The sequence below is a fragment of the Choloepus didactylus genome, chromosome 4, assembly GCF_015220235.1.
Source record: "Choloepus didactylus isolate mChoDid1 chromosome 4, mChoDid1.pri, whole genome shotgun sequence".
In the NCBI taxonomy this organism is placed as follows: Eukaryota; Metazoa; Chordata; class Mammalia; order Pilosa; family Megalonychidae; genus Choloepus; species Choloepus didactylus.
The window spans coordinates 51,296,457-51,317,118 of record NC_051310.1 but is presented as its reverse complement, the minus strand read 5'-3'; the positions used below and the strand labels follow the sequence as shown (position 1 = coordinate 51,317,118).

At 35.6% G+C, this 20,662-nt stretch overlaps 1 protein-coding gene across 1 annotated transcript in view; it reads right to left on the bottom strand.

Moving 5' to 3' along the window:
- C4H14orf39 (chromosome 4 C14orf39 homolog) overlaps positions 1–20,079 on the bottom strand; it is a 72,757-nt gene extending 52,678 nt beyond the window's left edge. The window contains exons 1-6 of the mRNA XM_037835331.1: positions 20,031–20,079; positions 19,880–19,936; positions 18,703–18,829; positions 12,176–12,265; positions 5,164–5,351; positions 5,026–5,068 (exon numbers count right to left, since the gene is read on the bottom strand). Coding sequence (XP_037691259.1) covers positions 5,026–5,068; positions 5,164–5,351; positions 12,176–12,265; positions 18,703–18,829; positions 19,880–19,936; positions 20,031–20,079 — 554 coding nt within the window. The remainder of the gene's footprint in view (positions 1–5,025; positions 5,069–5,163; positions 5,352–12,175; positions 12,266–18,702; positions 18,830–19,879; positions 19,937–20,030) is intronic.
- Positions 20,080–20,662: the final 583 nt, after the last annotated feature.

Here is a 20,662-nt window from a genome sequence, read left to right as displayed (position 1 = left end):
AGGAACAAGACAAGGATGCCCGCTGTCACCACTGTTATTCAACATTGTGCTGGAAGTGCTAGCCAGGGCAATCCGGCAAGACAAAGAAATAAAAGGCATCCAAATTGGAAAAGAAGAAGTAAAGCTGTCATTGTTTGCAGATGATATGATCTTCTATCTGGAAAACCCTGAGAAATCGATGATACAGCTACTAGAGCTAATAAACAAATTTAGCAAAGTAGCGGGATACAAGATTAATGCACATAAGTCAGTAATGTTTCTATATGCTAGAAATGAACAAACTGAAGAGACACTCAAGAAAAAGATACCATTGTCAATAGCAATTTAAAAAAATCAAGTACCTAGGAATAAACTTAACCAAAGATGTAAAAGACCTATACAAAGAAAACTACATAACTCTACTAAAAGAAATAGAAGGGGACCTTAAAAGATGGAAAAATATTCCATGTTCATGGATAGGAAGGCTAAATGTCATTAAGATGTCAATTCTACCCAAACTCATCTACAGATTCAATGCAATCCCAATCAAAATTCCAACAACCTACTTTGCAGACTTGGAAAAGCTAGTTATCAAATTTATCTGGAAAGGGAAGATGACTCGAATTGCTGAAGACACTCTAAAAAAGAAAAACGAAGTGGGAGGACTTACACTCCCTGATTTTGAAGCTTATTATAAATCCACAGTTGTCAAAACAGCATGGTACTGGCACAAAGATAGACATATAGATCAATGGAATCGAACTGAGAATTCCGAGATAAACGCTCAGATCTATGGCCGACTGATCTTTGATAAGGCCCCCAAAGTCACCGAACTGAGTCATAATGGTCTTTTCAACAAATGGGGCTGGGAGAGTTGGATATCCATATCCAAAAGAATGAAAGAGGACCCCTACCTCACACCCTACACAAAAATTAACTCAAAATGGATCAAAGATCTCAGTGTAAAAGAAAGTACCATAAAACTCCTAGAAGATAATGTAGGAAAACATCTTCAAGACCTTGTATTAGGTGGCCACTTCCTAGACTTTACACCCAAAGCACAAGCAATGAAAGAAAAAATAGATAAATGGGAACTCCTTAAGCTTAGAAGTTTCTGCACCTCAAAGGAATTTCTCAAAAAGGTAAAGAGGCAGCCAACTCAATGGAAAAAAATTTTTGGAAACCATGTATCTAACAAAAGACTGATATCTTGCATATATAAAGAAATCCTACAACTCAATGACAATAGTACAGACAGCCCAATTATAAAATGGGCAAAAGATATGAAAAGACAGTTCTCTGAAGAGGAAATACAAATGGCCAAGAAACACATGAAAAAATGTTCAGCTTCACTAGCTATTAGAGAGATGCAAATTAAGACCACAATGAGATACCATCTAACACCGATTAGAATGGCTGCCATTAAACAAACAGGAAACTACAATTGCTGGAGAGGATGTGGAGAAATTGGAATTCTTATTCATTGTTGGTGGGACTGTATAATGGTTCAGCCACTCTGGAAGTCAGTCTGGCAGTTCCTTAGAAAACTAGATATAGAGTTACCATTCGATCCAGCGATTGCACTTCTCGGTATATACCCGGAAGATCGGAAAGCAGTGACACAAACAGATATCTGCACGCGAATGTTCATAGCAGCATTATTCACAATTGCCAAGATGTGGAAAAAACCCAAATGTCCTTCAACAGATGAGTGGATAAATAAAATGTGGTATATACACACGATGGAATACTACACGGCAGTAAGAAGGAACGATCTCGTGAAACATATGACAACATGGATGAACCTTGAAGACACAATGCTGAGCAAAATAAGCCAGGCACAAAAAGAGAAATATTATATGCTACCACTAATGTGAACTTTGAAAAATGTAAAACAAATGGTTTATAAGGTAGAATGTAGGGGAACTAGCAATAGAGAGCAATTAAGGAAGGGGGAACAATAATCCAAGAACAGATAAGCTATTTAACATTCTGGGGATGCCCAGGAATGACTATGGTCTGTTAATTTCTGATGGATATAGAAGGAACAACTTCACAGAAATGTTGCTATATTAGGTAACTTTCTTGGGGTAAAGTAGGAACATGTTGGAAGTAAAGCAGTTATCTTAGGTTAGTTGTCTTTTTCTTACTCCCTTGTTATGGTCTCTTTGAAACATTTGCCCTTGCAAAGACTGTTGCTCCAAAGGAGAGGCTAGGCCTCCCCATAATTGTGCCTAAGAACGTCCTCCCGAATGCCTCTTTGTTGCTCAGATGTGGCCCTCTCTCTCTACCTAAGCCAACTTGAAAGGTGAAATCACTGCCCTCCCCTCTACGTGGGATCAGACACCCAGGGGAGTGAGTCTCCCTGGCAACGTGCAATATGACTCCCGGGGAGGAATGCAGACCTGGCATCGTGGGACGGAGAACATCTTCTTGACCAAAAGGGGGATGTGAAAGGAAATGAAATAAGCTTCAGTGGCAGAGAGATTCCAAAAGGAGCTGAGAGGTCACTCTGGTGGGCACTCTTACGCACAATTTAGACAACCCTTTTTAGGTTCTAAAGAATTGGGGTAGCTGGTGGTGGATACCTGAAACTATCAAACTACAACCCAGAACCCATGAATCTCGAAGACAATTGTATAAAAATGTAGCTTATGAGGGGTGACAATGGGATTGGGAAAGCCATAAGGACCACACTCCACTTTGTCTAGTTTATGGATGGATGAGTAGAAAAATAGGGGAAGGAAACAAACAAACAAACAGACAAAGGTACCCAGTGTTCTTTTTTACTTCAATTGCTCTTTTTCACTTTAATTATTATTCTTGTTATTTTTGTGTGTGTGCTAATGAAGGTGTCAGGGATTGATTTACGTGATTAATGTACAACTATGTAATGGTACTGTGAACAATCGAATGTACGATTTGTTTTGTATGACTGCATGGTATGTGAATATATCTCAATAAAATGAAGATTAAAAAAAAATTTGAGGGAGAGCTTAAATTTTTCACAGACAAACAAATGCTGAGAGATTTTGCTAATAAAGACCTGCCCTACTTCAGATACTAAAGGGAGCCCTACCAACAGAGAAACAAAGAAAGGAGAGAGAGAGAGAGAGAAATTTAACAGACACATATAGAACATTACATCCCAGGTCACCGGGACACACATTCTTCTCTAGTGATCATGGATCTTTCTCCAGAATGGACCATATGCTGGGACATAAAACAAGCCTCAATAAATTTAAAAAAAAAATGAATTTGTTCAAAGCACATTCTCTGACCACAATGGAATACAAATAGAAGTCAATAACCATCAGAGACTTGGAGAATTCACAAACACCTGGAGGGTTAAAATGAGAGGGAGATGAAAACATTCCTGGATAATCAAATTTGAGGGGCTTCATCACCAGTAGATCAGTCCTATAAGAAATGCTAAAGGGAGGTGAGCAGGCTGAAAGAAAGGGACACTAAACAATTGACTGAAACCACATGAAGAAATAAAGATTTCCAGTAAAGATCACATGGTAAATATAAATACCAATATTACTGTATTTTTGATTTGTAACTCCACTATTTACTTCCTACAGAATCTAAAATACATAAACTGTAATGATAAATCAGTGGTTTGGACTCAATGTAAAATATGTAATTTTTGACAAGCACTACATAAAGATAGGGTAAGGGAGGAGTATAGGAATATAGTTTATGTGTCCTATTGAAGTTAAGTTGGTATCAAAGAAAAACAAGATTGTTACAGATTTAAGAGATTAAATTTAAGCCCCATGGTAAACACAAAGAAAGTATCAGAGAATACGACCATAGAGATGAAAAGTAGTGTATGGGTTACGAGAAGTGAGGGAAGGGGCAATGGGAAGTTAAGAAATGAGTGCAGGGTTTCTGTTTGGGGTGAAGGAAAATTTCTAGTAATGGAGAGTGGGAAGGTGATGGCATTGCAACATTCTAAATGTGATTAATCCCACTAAAGGAATGCTAGGGAGGGGTTGGAATGGGAAGATTTAGGCTGTATATATACAGCTAAAAAAAAAAAAAAAAAAAAAAGACAGTCTAAATAGATGACAATTAAATGCCAAGGATGATCCTGGATGGGATCTAAGGATGGAGGAGAAGAGGCTCAAAGGGACACAGATGGGACATAAGGAGAAAAAAAAAAAAAAAAGGAAACACAGAATGTTAGCTTTGTATCAATGTTGAATTTCTTGAACTTCTTAGCTGCACTTAATGGGATTGCATAAAAGAATGTTCCTGTTCATGGAAAATGTATATGTGAATTATATTGCTTGTTCAAGGATATGTGCAGCTTGCTCTCAGATGTTCAGAAGACAGCAATAGATGATGGATGTCAGATAGGGAGATAGGGAGGGAGGGAGGGAGGGAGGAAGGGAGGGAAAGAAAGAAATGGTGGTGTGACAGGATGTTAAAATTGGTGAATTGGGGGATCGGGGTATTGGGGGAGAGGAGTGGGGGTATGCTAGAGTTCTGTGTCCATACTGTTCCTGCAAGTTTGAATTTATTTCAAAATAAAATTTAAAAAAAGAGTTAACATTAGGCACCTTTTACAGTGTCACTATAATTATTTGTTTATATATCTGTCTCTTATGCTAAACTGTGAGCTCTTTGGAAGAAAGTTCTATGTCTTCAGGATTGCATGGTATGAGGTAGGTATCCAGTGAATTTCTATAGATGAATGAATAATTATGACTCCTACCACCATCTATTCTAACAGGTAACAATCTATTTAACTCTTTCTTTGGTAAGACAGAGCAAGATCACTTTTTCATTGGTTTGGTAGCTAAAATATATCACTAAAAGCCAGATAAATATGCCATTTTATTCTCACTAAAATTGTTTGCCTCTTGTCAATCACCTGGACATATATGAAAACTAGTCCAAGATAACTTCTAAAGTAAACTCTAAAATTAAAAAACAAATCCATGTGATTCTCACCAGAGAAAAACAATAACAATTAAAACGCAAAAATAATACTTATCTAATGAAAATACTAAGTAGAAGTAGTATTGTGGATACATGTGTAATGTCCATTTAGTAAGTGATGGAAAGGGAGCAGGCACTGAAAAACAAAGTCATATTTTAAAATGACTTATTATATTCTTTTCATGACTCAGATTCCATTATTAAAACAATATTTAGCAAAAATATTAATACCTAGAAATTCCATAAAAATAGTTTCATTCATTTTTAGTTGTTCAGTACATGCCAACACTCTGTTTTGAATTTCTTCATGTTCTGTTTTCTTCTCAAAATATTCACGTGAAAAAGGTTTTTCTGAATACTTTAGTTGATACTGCTTCAAAACCTCTTTATACTGGCATATATGATCATGATACATTTTTCTGTTAAAATTAAAAGAAATTATGTCTAGATAACAAAAACGTTTCTAAAAGCTTTGTAAATATCACTTCTCAAACTCTATTAAATTAAGCAAAAAAGACAAGTATCTAGTGCTTCCGTCAATTCTGTTTGCCCTTCAAATTTTCCCTAACTCCATCACACTTCTCAACTGTACTCTTTTCCTCCACTGAGTTATTCACTCTTTACTCCTCTCTTTAATTTAACTTCCATCCCCACCATTCTAATGAACCTGTTCTTCCCAAGGTTACTAGTGATCTAATTTGTCCAATTCAATGATCTCTTTTTTAGTGCTCATTCTAGTTGACACCATAGAATCTGGTTCTTTGGATCACTTACTCCTTGAACTTCTGTTCTCCCCGGGTTCTGAGTCTTAACTTCCCCCAGTACAACGACCTCTGTAACTTTTAAATCCCCTTCAATTTTCTAAGTTAAAACTATCACATGAAGTCATGCTCTATGTTAGAGCTCTGAGTTCACAATCACTCACGTACATCCAAGAACTATTTCATGAAGAAAATTTCAACACCATGTGCAGGAACTCCTCTAGTCTATCTCAGATTGAGGTGGAGTGATCAAAAGTCTTGGATAGGACTATTAATTCTTATAAGAGGATATTAACCCTTCCTTCTTATTTGGTCTATGCTTGATCTACAACAGGAGTCAGCAAACTATGTCCTATGCGCCAAACTCACACTGCCACCTGTCTTTGTATGGCCCATGAGCTAAGTAAGAAAGGTTTATATATTTTTAAATGATTAGGGGAAAAAAGCAAAGGAAGAGTAATATTTCATGACACTTAAAATTATATGAAATTTGAATTTTGATGTCCATAAGTAAAGTTTTATGGGAACATAGCTCATTCCTTTACATATTGTCTAAAGCTGCTTTTACTCCACAAGAGCAGAGTTGAGCAATTATTGACAAAGCCTAAAATATTTGCTATCTGGCCCTATACAAAAAAAAAGTTTGCTGACCTCTTAAATCTACAACATTGAAAATGTTCAATCCAAGTTCTTTATAGAACATATATGCTTGAATTCTCTTTTTAACCATTTTTTATCAAATACTTAGTTTCAAGAAATAATATTTATAGAAAATTTTCTGAAAGATTTATATTCCTTATTGTACTGGTTTGGATCTGTTATGTACCCCAGAAAAGACTATGCTCTTGAAATCCAATCTTGTGGGGGCAGACCTATTGTGAGTGGGACCTTCTGATTAGGTTGTTTCCATAGAGATGTAACCCTGCCCACTCAAGGTGGGTCTTAATCTGCTTGCTGGAGTCCTCTATGAGAGGATAAAAGGCAGAGACATTTTGGAGAGTGCTTAGAGAAGCTAAGATATGTAATCCAGAGTTGGCGCCCAGGAGAAGCTAAAAGAAACTGAAGCCCAGAGATATTTTGGAGAAAGTCACTGAAACCAGAAGCTAAACCCGGGAGAGAAGATCAGCAAGCTAGCCATGTGCCTTCCCATGACAGAGAAATCCCAGATGCCACTGACCTTTCTTCAGAGAAGGTATTGTCCTGTTGATGCCTTAACTGGAACATTTTCATGGCCTTAGAACTGTAAATTTGTGAACTCATAAACCCCCATTGTAAAAGCCAATCCATTTCTGGTATATTGAATTCCAGTAGCTTTAGCAAATCGAAACACTTATGTTCCTCAAGGTTTTTTAAATTGTATCTCTTGTATCAAGCCATACTATATGAGGAATTTCTTAAAAGACACTGTAATGATTATCTCACCTTAGCAGATAAGAAAAGCAAGTGTTCATAAACTGTATAATGAGAAGAAAAGTAAGGATAACAGCCTTGCACTGGTCAACAGGTCTGAATCATAAGAATATTTAATGTTTTACTATTACTAAACTCTGTCCCCTTTAACAAGGTAAAGCAGCTGAACCCAAAACAATCAAGGTTATTATTCCTCAAAAGGCATATTTGCTAATTAAGCACCCCACCTTCCCCTCCCACCATTGTAACAACTTAGGGAAGTGGTCCAGGGAGGAGAGAAATATCCATAACAAGACTGAGCCTGGGTCACCAGTTTCAAGTGAGATTATCATACTACACCCATCCTATTCATTCTGTACATTCACAAACACTCTTTGTGCCAGTTTGGATGAATTATGTCCCCCAAAACACCATGCTCTTTAATGCAACCTTGTGGGGGTACATGTATTTAGTCTTGATTAGGTTGGAACCTTTGAATGAGTTTGTTTCCATGGAGATGTGACCCACCCAAAGGTGGGCAAGATCTCCAACTGGATAATTTCTTTGGAGGTGTTACCCGACCCATGCAGGGTGGGTCTTAATTGAATTACTGGAGCCATATAAAAGTGTTCACAGACAGAAGGAGCTGCTTCAGCCAAGACTGACACTTTGAAGAATGCACAGTAGTTGAGAGAGGAGCTGGAATACAACCTGGGAGCAAGCAGATGCCAGTCACATGCCTTCCAGCTAACAGAGGTTTGGATGTCTACTGTTGATGCCTTACCTTGGACACTTTATGGCCTTAAGACTGTAATTTTGTAACCAAATAAACCCCCTTTATGAAAGTCAATTCATTTCTGGTGTTTTGCAAAATGGAAACATTAGCAAACCGGAAAATATTTTGGTACCAGAGAAGTGGGGGTGCTGCCGAGTTGCAAATACCAAACATGTTGGAATGGCTTTTTAAATGGGTAAGGGGAAGATTCTGGAAGAACTGTGAGGAGCTTGATAGAAAAGGCCTAAATTGCTTTGAAGACACTGTTTGTAGAAATATGGACTCTAAAGATACTTCTGATGAGGTCTTGAGCAGAAATGATGAATGTCTTTGTTCTAGTTTGCTAATGCTGCTGGAATGCAAAACAACAGAGATGGATTGGCTTTTATAAATGGGAATAGCTCATCACAGTCATCACCCACAGCTGGGTGGGGCACAGTCCAAGCAAATCTAATCAGCACCAAAACGTCTGCCCCACAAGACTACATCAAAGATAATGGCATTTGGGGGACACAATACATTCAAACCGGCACAGTCTTGTGGCAAACTGGAAGAAAGGTGATCCTTGTTTTAACATGGCAGACAATTTGGCAAAATTGTGTCTGGTGTTGGATGGAAGGCAGAATTTGAAAGAGACAAGCTGGGATACTTAGCTGAGGAGATCTCCAGACTGTGTGGAGGATGTAGCCTGACTTCTCCTTGCAGCTTATGGTAAAATTCGACAGGACAGAGACAAGCTGAGAATTGAACTCTTGGGTAAAAAGAAACTAGAAACCGATAGTTTGGAAAATTCTGGGCTTCCAAAAGGTGAGACCCCAGAGGCTACAGCCCCACGTGAGGATTTAACCAAACATGGAACCTGACCACCCTTTCAGTACAAGTCAAGATTGGAGATGGAGTTATCCAGAAAGGATTTGTGGAAAGTCCTATTGTCTGATGGTTTTGACCCTTGTATGCTTCATGCCAAGTCAACAAATTTTTACAAGATCTGTATAAATGCAACCACTGCCAGTCTGGACTGGAGGGGACAGAGAAGGAACATACTGAAGGAAAAATTTCTTCAAGAACAGAATCATGAAATGTGAGATCCGGAGTCAAGAAATCTCAGGCAAGGAGAGCACGGAAACGCATGCACGTGGAAAGGGTGAGTTTGCCCCAGAGACAAAGGGTGGGCCTTCTGCCTCAATGCTCAAGAAGAGTGCTGCCACCTCAGGCCTCAGAGAGAGTGGAGCACATTCCTTGGGGATTGGCGAGATCCTAGCCACCACCCCATTGTTTGGAGAGGGGAGAGCCTTTCCTCCAGAGAGCCAGAGTCCGGGTGGCACCCTGCTGCTTGAGGAGGGTGGGGCCAAGAAGAAGGTGGTCTCCCCAATGTGTGGCTATGTTGGAGCACTCACCCCAGCGTTTGGAGAGGAAAGGGATGCCTCAAAGGCCCTTAGGAAGAGTTGGACTCCTGCTCTCTAAAGCCCCAAGGATAAAACGTCATTTTATAAATGACTTTCAGACTTTGAAATCTAATGAAGTTTGCCCTGCAGATCTTAGGAACTCTTTTTGGTTCCTTAAACCCTGCTTTCCTTTCAGTTTCTCCCTATGGCAATGGGAACATTTTTCCTATGACTATCCCTCCTTTGTATACTGGAAGCAGATAACTTGGTCTAAGTTTCACAAGTCCACAGCTAGAGGGGAATTTTGCCTTAGGACAGACCATGCCTGTAACTGATTTTGATAAGATCTTGTACTTACCTATTGCTACTGAAATGATTTAAGATTTTGTGACATTGTGATGGGATGAATGTATTTTTTTATATGGAAAGATCGTGTCATTTTGGGGTCCAGGGGGTGGAATGTGCCAGTTTAGACATATTATGTCCCCCAAAACACCATGTTCTTTAATGCAATCTTGTAGGGGTAGATGTATTTAGTCTTGATTAGGTTGGAATCTTTGGATTAGGTTGTTTCCATGGAGATGTGACACACCTTTGATTAGACCGTTTCCATGGAGGTGTAGCCCTGCCCATTGAGGGTGGGTTTTGATTAGTTAACTGGAGCTCTATGAAAGCTCACAAACAGAAGGACCTCAGAGCAACTGTGAGTAACATTTTGGAGAGCAACTGAGAGAGACATTTTGGAGACGGCCATTGAAAGCAGACTTATACTAGCTCAGAGTTTGCTCCAGAGTAGCTAAGAGAGGACAAAACACCCCAAGAGCAACATTTTTAAGAATAAACAGGAGCTGAGAGAGTAGCTAGAATACAACCTGGGAGCAAGCAGACGCCAGCCACGTGCCTTCCAGCTAACAGAGGTTTTTGGATGCCAATGGCCTTTCTCCAGTGAAGGTACACTATTGTTGATGCCTTACCTTGGACGCATTATGGCCTTAAGACTGTAATTTTGTAACCAAATAAACCCCCTTTATAAAAGCCAATCCATTTCTGATGTTTTGCAAAATGGCAGCATTAGCAAACCAGAACACTCGAACACATTCCATATAGCATAGCTGACTCATAGTTCAAGAAAAGCCATTATCATCCTATCTGTTGCCAGTAATACCATTTTTGGTGAATGCCTAGAACAGGAATGCCTAGAAAAGGAATGTGAGATTAGGAGAAGCAAATAATTGGTGCCTCTACTTCCTTCATTACTCATGACACCAACAAATGAACTCTTTTCCTTTTACAAATTCCTGGTATTAACTCATCAATTTAAACAACCTACGCAACTGGTTCAGGGAAGAATGAAATAGATGTCTTCACATTAATACCTCTAACTGACTTAGAAAAGTCATCCACAACAAACACTGTCAGAGAAGTGCATATTTGGAGTAGTTTGTGTTAGCCCTTCAAAGAACCATTTTTATGAAATAATTTTGTACAGCCATGGCTTGCATTGAGAGATATTATAATACACAGTTATTTGGGGGAGTCCACTGCAGATACTAACTCCCACATTGCACAATTTCCCCTTTATGAGGACACATGAGAGAAATTTCTCTCAAACCTTAGTACCAGGAAAAATCTCCGCTTATCCTAAACAATTGAACAGTTTTTAAAAAAATGAGTACTCTGAATTCCAAACATTTTCTCAATGTTTTGACTATTAGGAATTTCAAAGCCTAATTTGTGCCTATATCTAACATAGATATCCATATCTAACATTTTTTTAGATATAGATATATAATATCTAACTTACTATTATCATTACTACTTTGCTTCTAGATGCTTTCTTCTTTAATGAGCCATGGGTGATTTGTTATCAAGCTGCTTTGTGTAGCCATACAGTGCATATTTTGAATGGCATAAACTGCACTTCATACAGATAATGTCTTGTTCCTGCACCCTATGTAGTAAGAATTTCTAAGTTTACCAAAAGCTTCATCTTCCTATATTATCCTTACTACCTTGTCACCTTGACTTGTATAGCTAGTTATTTTTTGTACTACTTTATTATATATTTATACTAAACATCTCAAAGTATTTTTGAATGAAGCAGGGTCTACAAATGACAACATGTTACAGTCTCTTTCACTGATTCCACCCTCTGCCTAATCTTTGAATGATATTGTACCCTAGCTTTCTCCTCTTTTTGCTCCATACATTGTATTAGGCAATCTCACCCATTTCTATGATTTTGAATGCCAATGAAATCCAAATCAACTCCTTCTATCCCTATCTTCTCTTAAGGCCTACCTTTGAATAGGATTTTGCATTCTAGATTGTGTATTTTTTTAACTAAAATATAAAAAATATGTTGCTATCATCCAATTATGTTAAAAATAAAAATGTCAGTTTTTTTTAATTAGGTGAAATTTTTGTGTTATTTAACGTATTCAAAGTCCCTCACCTTACCTGTTTCATTAAATTCACTTATCATATTTAGTCCCCAAGACAATGCAATCATACACATAATAAAATAAATCCATACAATTATCAGTGTTTCTCCATTAAAATATAACCACCCCACAAAATCTGCAAAATCTGAAAAACTGAAGTTTTATATAAAATGTCCTTCGAAAGTCAATACCCAAAATTTTTTATAAACTCATTCTAAGGAGAACTATTCCATCCAACCATTCCCCCAGATGTTGGCCTATGATAGTTCAATCATAAAGACAATTAATTAAAGCACTACGCTATAATAAATGCTTACTTAGACATCAAATGGCAACCAAAGAGTCCAAATGTTGCATTTACCAAAAATATACAAAACTTCCTCAGTATACAAAATTTCTACCTTTTTCAATGAACATTCTTATGAAGCATAATGCTCTATTAATACTAAGTTACAAACTGATATGCTTAAATTAATGCATGTACTGTACTTGTCTTTTTCAGTAGTTTCTTGACAAATAGTAAATTGTTCTTGCATATAATCTTCGTGTTTATGAAAAACATCACATGCTGGCTTCCAGCTATGGAAAAAAAATATATTTTTATTAACAGCTCAGAATGATGAACAAACTGACAAATACATGACAGAATAAATTTAACCATTTAAAGATAAACAAATATTTCTCTTCTTAGAGCTTACATCAAGACAAATATTCCTATCTTCCATCAGTACCATGACCACCATGCATATACTTATACATATGTTCAAATATCCATTAATTTTTACATACAATCTGCTTTAGAATGATGACTAGGGAAGGAGCAAATGAGGCATGGTGGCTGCTATGGCATTTCTTTCATACATTGCAACATTCCAACATCAGCCTTTCTTCTTCATCATATTTCTAAGATTGGCCAAGAAATTCTTTTGAAGTAAGCATTCAAAGAGCTAGGACAGGGACTAAAGAGTCTTTTTTTGACTTTGAAATTTAGAAAGGCATGTAATTACAGGCTCCTGAGCTAACAAAGAAAGAATTGAGGCCCATATAAGATAATAAAAATAAAAATGAGTATTTATACATTTTTTGTTTTATTACAGGACTTTTGAAAAGTTCACCAATTTGAAAATTTTTAAATTAACATACTCTATGGCACTTTCATTCTCTGTATTGTTCAAATATTTCCTGTAGCTCTTTCGTCTAATCTTTCTGCCAATTCAAAAAGTATACACGCTATACAGATTAGAAAGAAAGAAATAATACTGTTTTGCACATAATGTGATTGTTTATGTAAAAAATCCTAAAGAACTGGTTAAAAAAAAAAAAAAAAAAAAAAACTCCTGGAACTAATAAGTGATTATAGCCTGGTTGCAAGAGACTAGGTTAATACACTAACATCATTTGCTTTCCTTTATACTAGCAATGAAAAATTGGGATTCGAAATAAAAACACACTACTTATATTAGCACCAAAAGATGAAATACTAGGTATAAACCTAACAAAAATACACAAGATTTATATGAGGAAACTACACTCATATAATTCTGATGAAAGAAATCAAAGAAGATCTAAATAAATGGAGCGATATTCCATGTTCTTGAATTAGGAATATTCAATATTATTAAGATGTCAATTATTCTCAGCTTGATTTATACATGCAATGCAATCCCAATCAAAATATCAGTAAGTCATTCTGTGGATATCATGACTTTGTATATCAACTGATTCTAAAGTTTACATGGAAAGGCAAAAGAACCAGAATACCAACATAATACTGAAGAACAACAAAGCCAGACACTGACCCTACCTGACTTCAAGACCTACGATAAAGCTACAGTGACCCAAAGTGTTACTGGCAAAAGAAAAGACAAACAGATCAATGGAACAGAAAAAGAGAGCCCAGGAATCAATTCACACAAATAGAGTCAATTGATCTTTGATAAAGGAGAAAGTTAATTCAATGGATAAAGGATAGTCTTTGACAAATGGTAGTGGAACAAAAGGACATCTACGTGCAAAAAAAAAAAATTAATCTAGACACAAATGTTTTACCTTTCAAAAAAATTAACTCAAAATGAATCACAGCCCAATGCAAAACACAAACCATAAAACTTCTAGAAGATAACATAGGAGAAAATCTAAGTGGCCTTGGGTTTGACCATTTCTTAGATACAACACAATCAATGAAATAAACAATTGTTAAATTGTACTTGATTAAAATTAAAAACTTCTGCTCTGTGAAAGACACTTAAGAAAATGAAAGGACAAGCCACTGACCAGGAGAAAATATTTGCAAAACGCATTTCTGACAAAGGACTTGTATCCAAAACATACAGAGAACTCTTAAAGTTCAACCCAATTTTAAAATGGGCAAAAGATCTGAACAGACACCTCACTGAAAAAAAAGGTATACAGATGATAAATAAACGTTTGAAAAGATGCCTAACATTATATGCCACTAGGGAATTGCAAATTAAAACAATAATAAGACACCACTACACACCTATTACAATGGCTAAAATCCAAAACACTGACAAAACCAAATGCTGACAAGGATGTGGAGCAACAGGAACCCTCAGGCATTGCTGATGGGAATGCAAAATTGTACTGCCACTTTGGAAGAGTCTGGCAGTTTCTTACAAAGCTAAACATAGGCTTCCCATACAATCCAGCAATCCTGCTCCTAGGTAGTTACTCAAATGAATCAGAAACATATGTCCACACAAACACCTACACATGATGTTTATACAGCTTTGTCATTGCCCAAAAACTGAAGCTAACAATATGTCCTTTAAAAGTGAATGGATAAACAAAATGTGGTACATACATTCAATGGAATATTATTCAGCAATACAAGAAATAAGCTATCAAACCATGAAAAGTCATGGAAGAACCTTAAGTGTACGTTGCTTAAGTGAACAAAGTCAGTATGAAAAAGCTATGTACCATATGATTTCAACTATATGACACTCTGTTAAAGGCAAAACTACAGAGACAGTAAAAAGATCAGGAATTACCAGCGGTTCAAAGGGATGGGGAAAGGGATGAACAGGCAGCACACAGCACATTTTTCAGGCAGGGAAATTACTCCATACGGTACTGAAATAGTGGATTATGCATGTGTCAAAACCCATAGGGCTGTACAACACAAAGAATGAACCCTAATATAAAGTATGGACTTTAGTTAATAATAATGTATCTGCATTGGTTCATTAACTATAACAAATGTACCACACAAAAGCAAGATGTTAATAATAGGGAGAAATTATATAAGGAGGTAGGAGGCAATTTGGAACTCTGTACTTTCTGTGCAGTTTTTCTGTAAACCTACAACTTCTCTAAAAATAAAGGTTATTAAAAAATTTTTAAGTATACATTCCCACTTTGGAAACACAAATATATAGAAGGAAATAACTGTTATCCATATCAATGCCAAAACCAACTACCATTATTATTTTAATAAATTGCTTCCAAATTTTACTATAAATATGTTTTAACATAGCTGAGATCATACTCACATATAACACTATACTCTCTTTTATCATTTACTTTTAAATTACACACATTTTCCTTGTCACTAAGAAGTCATTGTAAAGATTTTAATGGATACATAATATTCCACAAATTATTTAACTACTCCCATATTGTTGGCCATTTGTGCTTAATCTAAGTTTCTCTATTATAGCAGGACTTGTACCTAAATATTTGTCTGAATTTCTGATTATTTCCTTAGAAAATATTCCCCAAAATGTAATAACAAAGTCAAAGGTGATATATACATATATTCTTACTATTTAAAAAATTCTATAAACATGTTCACTGAGAAAATACACACTGTAAGCATTTTGATATATGTTCTTCTAGACTTTTTCTAGTTATACAGAAATACACAATTAGTAAGTTGGGTTCATACTATGAATATTGTTTTATAACCTCTGATTGTTCTATAACATACTGTTAACATCTTTCCAAGTCAATAAACATACACCTATATCATAATTTTATTGGCTACCTAGTGTTTGTTCATATGGATATACCAAAATTCATTTAACCAAAATTCATTCATTTAATTCATTAAGGTTATATACTAGAATTGCTTTCAATGTTCTGCTATCTAAAAACGGTTGAGACAAATACTTTATTGTACTTTACATCTTTGAGAGAATGCCTAATTATTCCTTATAAAAAATTCTCATACATGGAATAGCATAACCAAAACTCATGCTTACTTTTAAAGCGTTTTAAAAAATAAACTGAAATGTCATCCAAGAGGTTTATTCCATTGTACACTCCTACCATTGATGAGAGAGTTAATTTTCTTATTCCCTGGCCAACAACAAAGTGTCATCTTTCTCTAAATCTTTAAAACCTTGAAGGAAAAAAAAAAATGACAGTCCATTGTTGCTTTAATTTGGTTTTCTTATTTGTCCACATATTTTTAGATTAAGTTATTTCTTCACTTTGTTATTTATCTGTTTTGCATTCTTTGTCCATTTTTAATGGAGCCTTTGTCTTTTTCTTACTTATTCCCACAAGTACTTTATATATTTTTAGAAATAACCTTTTGTGCCAGTTTGAATGTATTATGTCCCCCAAATGCCATTATCTTTGACGTAATCTTGTGTGGGCAGACATTATCAGTGTTGATTAGATTTCTTTGAGTGTTTCTTTGGAGATGTGCCCCATCCAGCTGTGGGTGATGACTCTGATTAGATATTTCCATGGTGGCATGGCCCCACCCATTCAGGGTGGGCCTTGATCAGTGGAGTTATATAAACGAGCTGACGGGCAGAGGGAATGCAGTGCAGCTGTGAGTGATGTTTTGAAGAGGAGCTACAGCCAAGAGGGACACTTTGAAGACAGCAAAGGAGCTGCAGATGAGAGACAGTTTGAAGATGGCCATTGAAAGCAGACTCTTGCTCTGGAGAAGCTGAGAGAGGACAAATACCCCAACTGCAACTAAGAGTGACATTCTTGAGGAACTGCAGCCTAGAGAGGAACATCCTGGGAGAAAGCCATTTTGAAACCAGAACTTTGGAGCAGACGCCAGCCACGTGCCTTCCCAGCTAACAGAGGTTTTCCGGACACCATTGGCCATCCTCTAGTGAAGGTACCCGCCTGCTGATGTGTTACCTTGGACACTTTATGGCCTTAAGACTGTAACTGTGTAACCAAATAAACCTCCTTTTACAAAAGCCAATCCATTTCTGGTGTTTTGCATTCTGGCAGGATTAGCAAACTAGAACACCTTTATCTGAGATTTTTTCCTAACTTATCACTTGTCTTTAATAGTCATTATGGGGTGTTTTTCTTTCCATTTGTATGTAGTTACATTTATCCATCTTTTCCTCTGTTTTTTTTGTGCCTTTGGTGATATATTTACAAAAACTTCTCCCAAAGATTATATGAATAGCTACCCATGTGTTCTAGAACTTTCTAGGACTATGGATTCATATTTTGTATGTAAATCTCTTACTCAGCATGCCAAAATCATGAACTAGTAGTATTTATGAATTTAAATACATTAAAATCAACAGATCCTACTAACTCTCTTCAGAACCCAGAAGAGATTAAGCTTGTGTAACGTACATCTAGGACACAGGGTAGGTTCTAAGGGGAAACTATCATAATTTTTCTAGCACCACTGCAAACAGTTTAAGGGAAACCACTGGCAAAACCTATTATAATAAAACCTAATATTAAAATAAGAAAAATTCAAACATATAATTTTTTGATAATTCTAGTGTTGGAAATGGTATGAGGAAATAGAAACTCTCAAACATTGTTTCTGGGTGTATAAATTGGTATAAACTTTTTGAAGAGCAGTTTGATATATTATCTATCAAATGTTTAAATGTGCATACTCTGATCTAGCAATTTTATGTCTAGGATTCTGCTCTACAGCAATAGGTGCATAAATGTGGAAGGATATATGTACATGTTAATTATAGTAGGGAAAAACTAGAAACAACCTAAATGTCCATCAATAGGGGAATGTTTAAATAATTTAAGATACATCAGTTAAATAAAATACTGAGGAGCTCTTAAAAAGAATGAAGATCTATACATAATTACATGCATAGTACAATTTCTATTATGTATTGTTAAATTTAAAAAGCAAGTCGTAGAATAAGTAGAGCATGATCCCATTTTTAAAAAGAAAAAGATACATATGTAGATAGGTGTGTATATATGCATATGAAATAATTATGTTGAATATTTATTGGAAAAGGTCCAGAAGGGTACTCACCAAACTGTGAAGAATGATTACTTATGAGGATAGGGCAGGGGGTGGGGGCAGCAGGAAGGGAAAAACTTTTTGCTCCAAACATTTGTGTATTGTTTGAATTTTTATACTAGGTATGTGTTATTTTCATAATTTTATTAATAACTTTTAAAAAAAGTAAAAAAAAAAATAATGGGGGAAACCAATGTCTTATATCTTTTATAAAAAAATATTTTTAGACAAATACAAATCTGAAGTACAGTACTTAACAGTCCTCATAAAATTAAGTACAGAAGACCAACAAATAAGTATTTGTAATAAATAATAAATTATATTCAAAGCATCTTTGCTACAAAATGCTTAAGTCTTATAATAGATTCTTTTTTCAACAAGGCTGAAAGAATCCTTAACATACTGAATGCTTTTATTTTTAAAAGCTACTAATTATAGACTGGATTCCCTGACACAAAAATAAGGAAATTCAAAGATAGAAATTATTTCAAATTTATCTAATAAGAATTTTATATAGTGAGCCTATTCAAAATTCTGTATTTAGACTAACTGGTTATGAATTAGTGAGATCTTATAGCCCTTAATTTTATTTTTCTTTTTAACCTTCCACAGTTCCTTTCCACAGTGGCATGTGACCAGGCAATTTTAAGACCTGATTCGTTTTGCTAATATAGAATAAACAGTACTTCAAAGCAACAGTGTCTTCAATTATAAACTCAGAAACCTTGAGTAAAAGAATCTAGTGACAATTTTTGAAAGTTCATTTATTTTAAATACTCACTTACTACAGCTGTCTTTGATCTCCTTACTATGTTTACAGTAATGACCAATTTCCTCATCCGTTGTATTTATATTTTCGTGTATCTTACAAATAGTTGCTTTGTTTTCTTTAATATCTTCAAAGCATTCTGGAAAGAGGAAATGTTTATTTCCTTAAGACAGACATCATAAATTCAGAACAAATACAGTATAGAAAAGGGTATAGCAGGTTACCTAAAAAGAACAGAGCCAGAGAATGGAGAAGGACCCTATACTAAAAAGCAAAGAACCAGGATAGGCTTGAGCCTAGGCTCAGAATCTAAGAAGGATTTGTGTTTGGGATTGAGGAGAAATAAATGTTCCGTGTCCTAATCTTCAACATAAAAGGGCTAGGTTAAGTGATACCTAAGATCAGTTGTATCCTATGATGCTATGAGTTCAGGTAAACAACATTTAGTCTTTATGATACTAATATTAGACTTTTGTTAGTGACAAATGTTAGATTTCTATTAATCAATTCCATATCAATTAATTATTTAAAGCATATTCAACTCATTTCTATGTTACTGGCGAGGAAATATATGACAGAAATAAAGTGAAATAAATTCTTGAAAAAATAAAATAAATTCTTAATACTCAGTATTCATTTTTTATTGCAGGAAAATAATCAAATTCTACCTTTTTAGAACTATTAAGAAATTAATAGTTTTATTTTCTTCTGATAGTTTTTATATAGAATCCTAAATGTAGCATATTTGTGTAATTTGCCTTGCTATTTCATTCATAACATTATTTTTCAGAACTATTCCTAGAAACGTAGCATCCATTAACCTTGGTCCCTGATTTTGGTGGTTTTTATAGAGATAAAAAAAATTTCATTCAGATATTTTAAATAACCAGTGATGTTTGAGGAAAAAATAACACCTTGTCAACTGCACTTACAGGGTCATTTCTGCTTAATGCAAAACTCTTCAACACAAATAATTAAATGCTGAATATGAAAATTTACCATCCAGAAACTGTAGTTAAATCACAACTATCTTCCCTCACATAAATAAAATAGATCACTATTAATCACTAGATAGAACTGACACAAAAGTTATAATGCCAACAAGTTTCTATGAGTAGGACAACTGGATATTATCTTACATGCCATAAAAAAATTAAGAGAAGTATTTTTATCATGAAAAACCACTTACTGTTAATTCGTTGAATCATATCTTCTTTAGTACTTCTGTCTTGCTCATACTGGAAAACTAAATAAATAATTCCTTTGTGACTTCACTGCATTAAGATGTCAAATTATAATGCAAATAGTTATTTATTTATTTCTTTTCATTTTATACCTACCGAACTCTAGCAAAAGTCTGTCCAAACTGACAAACAGGCTGTCATTCATCTTGGATACTATGTCTTTAAAAAAAAAAAAAAAAGACATTTATGAGGAAGGAGTTTCTGAAGTCCTATGCCAAGTAGTATATATTCACAACCTTTTTAAAATACAGCGCTCTTCACAGAAAACTGGGTGGATCAAGAGCTGCGGAGAGAGGCCCTTGCACATGATATCATAACAAGTCTTTCATCTTCTGGGTCCACAGACACCCAAGTTTCTCAAAAGGATACCCCCTTAAAATAAATAATACATAAATTATTTTCCTAAGTAGTTACAACCTCCCCGAGGTGTATACTACCGCGTGTAGCAAGATTCCTATACAGAGAAAAATGAAACTTAAAGCGAAGTGAAACCTGGAGAAACAGTGCAATTTACACTTACGAATTTACCACCAAGAATCCAAAAAGTGGAGGTTTTCACACAATTGCCAGCTCGCATTACAAACTACGCATGACGCGGGATTCCTACCATTCGTCACCGCAGATTCGAGGAGCTAGTCTTGCCGGGCTTTTTAAAGCGGGAAATTCACTCAAGGACTCATCCTTTCTCACAACCTAGTCGCTTTCCCTCACCCGAGTCCGCCCCTCAC